The sequence below is a fragment of the Portunus trituberculatus genome, chromosome 19 (genome assembly GCF_017591435.1).
Source record: "Portunus trituberculatus isolate SZX2019 chromosome 19, ASM1759143v1, whole genome shotgun sequence".
NCBI lineage: Eukaryota > Metazoa > Arthropoda > Malacostraca > Decapoda > Portunidae > Portunus > Portunus trituberculatus.
The window spans coordinates 9,548,743-9,552,730 of record NC_059273.1 but is presented as its reverse complement, the minus strand read 5'-3'; the positions used below and the strand labels follow the sequence as shown (position 1 = coordinate 9,552,730).

The following is a 3,988-nucleotide window of genomic DNA, read 5'->3' as shown; positions in this document are numbered from 1 at the left end:
GCAGGTGAACAAGTTACGCTGGTTTGATTTACGTGGAAGTTAAGGGAGGTATCGGAAAGGTGGTTTGAGTAGGTATTTCTCCCTGTATTTTGGCTTTATCTCTGGTATGAATGTGGTAAATAGTGTAGGTTATTCAGTGTTTTATTATGGTGTAGTGGAATTTAAGGCTATTACATCACTCTCTTCTGAAATAAGTTGAGAATGTTTATAGCAAGGTTGTAAGAATTCTCGAAAACTTGCTCGTTAGTTACAGGAATCAGAGCGGCATGACAGAAGCGAGGAGGGAGGAGGAGACTTTTATAGCGAGTAAAATGTGAATGAAGAATGTCGGGTAATGTGTCAATGAGAGAGAGAGAGAGAGAGAGAGAGAGAGAGAGAGACAGTGAGTGATTGGGAGTGACGCTGGAGTAAAATTTGTGACTTAGGTTTGTTATATTGTGTAATACCTGGAGCGGTGTAGGAAATTATGTTAAACACACACACACACACACACACACACACACACACACACACACACACACACACACACACACACACACACACACACACACACACACACACACACACACACGCAGATCTATCTAACAAATCGAAATAAAACAAGGAAACAGTCACTTACAATATACTAATCTCTCTCTCTCTCTCTCTCTCTCTCTCTCTCTCTCTCTCTCTCTCTCTCTCTCTCTCTCTCTCTCTCTCTCTCTCTCTCTCTCTCTCTCTCTCTCTCTCTCTCTCTCTCTCTCTCTCTCTCTCTCTCTCTCTCTCTCTCTCACTCACTCATTCCTATCACACCTTTTTCCTACTTCCTCCCTTATCTATCCACCTTACCACTCATCCCTTCCCCCTTCCTCCCATTCACTTCCACAGGGTGACTACACGAGGGCGTGGAGGCACTACCTGACCGCCCACGGCCTCGAACCCTCCAACACCTTGCTTCTGGAGAACATGGAGAAGCTACGACGAGCACAAGACTTGAAGACCACAGCGTCCGGACTCCCGCACTGCCTCACGAAGTCCTGATGGTGGTGGAACCCGGGCCTCTGGTAGTTACTGTTGCCAAATGTAAGGGGCGTGGTCTGCCGTGGGCGTGGGCGTAATGGTGGGCGTGGTATTGCTCTAAGGGGAATGATTTGGGAAGTAGTGGAGGTGAAGTGTTGGTGGTGTGGGTTGCCTTCGCCGTGTTACTGCTGCTGCTGCTGCTGCTGCTGCTCCTGCTGCTGCTGCCGTCGCTGCTGTTTCTGCTACTGCTAATGCTTCGTTTGGGGTTATTTTCTAGTTTTTTTGTACGTTGTTAGTGTTAGTGTGGTGTTTGTGTTTGTGTTTGTTTTCGTTATTTTTTTATTTTCTACCATGGTGCTGATGAGGTGTTTTTGTGGTGGTGGTGGTGGTGGTGGTGCTGTGTGTGGTGCGTGTGGCTGTGTTGATGAATGTGTCTTTTGGTCAACTGATTGAGTGCTGTTTGGTCTTTCATTTTAGGGCCTTTTTTTATGCAGTGTTGAGTGGAGGGAATTCTGCAGTCATCTGAACACATCTACACTCAAATAAACACCAGGTTATTGCTTTTACACACACACACACACACACACACACACACACACACACACACACACACACACACACACACACACACACACACACACACACACACACACACACACACACACACACACACACACACACACACACACAATTCTTTGAAGCAGATTTTCATTTAGCTTGTACTCACGACAGTACACGACCCTTTTGTTACTCCTCCTCCTCCTCCTCCTCCTCCTCCTCCTCCTCTTCCTCCTTCTCCTCGACTAGATCTTAAAAACGTGGAGTCCTCGCTTCCTCCTCCGCTTCCTTTCTTTTTTCATCACTGGTGGAGGAAAAGGGACATAATTCAGATAAAGTCATAGGAGAGTGTCGAAATGCCGCAGCCCGCAGAGTGAGGCAGGTGTTTCCAAGGTGATGTGTTGGGCGTGGGTGGTGGGCTGGAAGGCTGGAGGCGAGTGTTGTGTAGGTGGAGATTTAGGTGTGGATCTGACCAAAATAAAGGGTTTGTTTTGTTAGTTGTGGTTGCATTTGTTGTAGTTGTTATTTTTACTACAACTATTTCAACTATCATTATTTTACTACTACTACTACTACTACTACTAACACCACCACTACCACCATCATCTACTAAAAAGCCCTTTGAAAACCCATCTATTTATCCTTTTTTCCTAACAAGACCTAAAAATATTTCTCTACTAAAAAAAACATCCCAAAAAAGCACAACACACACACACACACACACACACACACACACACACACACACACACACACACACACACACACACACACACACACACACACACACACACACACAACACCAGCAATAAAAATTTCAGCCTCTTTCCTTCCTCCGTCTCCCCTTCCCCCTTAGCTATCTTACATCTCTCTCTTCACCCAATATTTTTCTTCCCCACCCCCAAAGTTCCCCCGTCGAGTAGTGCTGATTGGGTGTCGGTGTTTTTCAGGTTCAGCTTGTCAGTATCCCGGTTTTTGGGGCATTTTTCGTGCGTTGGACTTGCATTTGGACCATTGTGAGACTAATGCTGTTAGAGAGAGAGAGAGAGAGAGAGAGAGAGATTGTATATACGTGTGTGTGTGTGTGTGTGTGTGTGTGTGTGTGTGTGTGTGTGTGTGTGTGTGTGTGTGTGTATACAATGCATGCTAATTTCGATAGACCGAACGTGTTAGCTCCCCCGCGAACAGTGCAAATGGCAGCCCTCAGATAATGCAACACTCCACGCCACACTGCACAACACCACGCAACACAAAGCAATACACCGTCACTGGGACCCAGCACCACCACTCCACACACGTCAACACATTACACCTCACTTCATAACACCTCTCCTGTCACAACACAGCAGGAAAGTCATGTTAACGCTCATCATACGCCATACAACACCACCACTATCCACGGACACTCATCACCACCGTATGTTGTTTTAGGGCACCACCTCACGCCACACCATACTGCATACTACATTGCCATAACGTTCATCACCATTATAATCACCACATCACTTACAGGAAACCACAGAGCAGGAACATAGCACTATTTAAAGCACAGCAACAAAGGAAGCTTAAGTCTCACATTCATTCACGCGAGATGGAGAGGTGTAAGAGGCGTCACGTGACAAAAGTAGAATGCCAGTGCAAAATAGAAGAATAGGTGGAAAAGAAAAGTACCCAAAGAAATTAAAGGTGTAAATTCACGTAGAAAATGGGGAAATAAGAGTTGGATATTATTCTGTCGTGTAAAATGAAGGATGTGACGAAAACGGAATCTATAGACAGAAATAGAAACAGAAATTAAAGTAGCAAAGGAGTGATACGATAAATAATTAAGTCACATGGAAAAGTATAGAAAAATATCAGGATAATGCTCTGCACCTGCTTATTTTTTTTTTTTTATTTCCGTGCTTAGTTCACTCAGAAAGAAAGAGAAAAAACATTGAACATTGCTATTATTAAAGTATTTGCACCTTTTCTAGAATGATGCCAGCGATTAAGGGATGCATGACTGGGAATTACACACCAACGCTCTGAAATTAAAGCGGTAATCAACATATTTCAGGTAATGCACTGATTTATCGAACTGCGTGGAGGGGCGAGGAAGGAGGCGACGATGATGATGATGGTGATGATAATGATAATGATGATGATGATGATGATGATGGTGGTGGTGCTGGTGACAAGTGCAGGTAACCGTGATTTACCTGAGAGAAAAGGAGAATAAAAAGATGATTTTGGTGATGACGATGATGATAACTAGTGTAGGCAACCGTGATACACCTGACAGAAAAGGAGAATAAAGAGATGATTTAGCAGACTAGCGTGACGTGATGAGTGAGTGAGTGACAGTGACGTGATGATGGTGACGAGCGTGACGCAATACGTGACATGTGTGACGTGAATTAAGGGATTGCCTCTCCGGAATTTGTATGATTT

The 3,988-nt window shown here is 44.5% G+C and overlaps 1 protein-coding gene across 1 annotated transcript in view; it reads left to right on the top strand.

The window, feature by feature from the left end:
- Positions 1 to 1,260, top strand: part of LOC123506121 (protein O-mannosyl-transferase TMTC1-like) — a 209,155-nt gene extending 207,895 nt beyond the window's left edge. The window contains exon 18 of the mRNA XM_045258009.1: positions 868 to 1,260. Within this exon, the coding sequence (XP_045113944.1) occupies positions 868 to 1,020 (153 nt within the window). The 3' untranslated portion in view covers positions 1,021 to 1,260. The remainder of the gene's footprint in view (positions 1 to 867) is intronic.
- Positions 1,261 to 3,988: the final 2,728 nt, after the last annotated feature.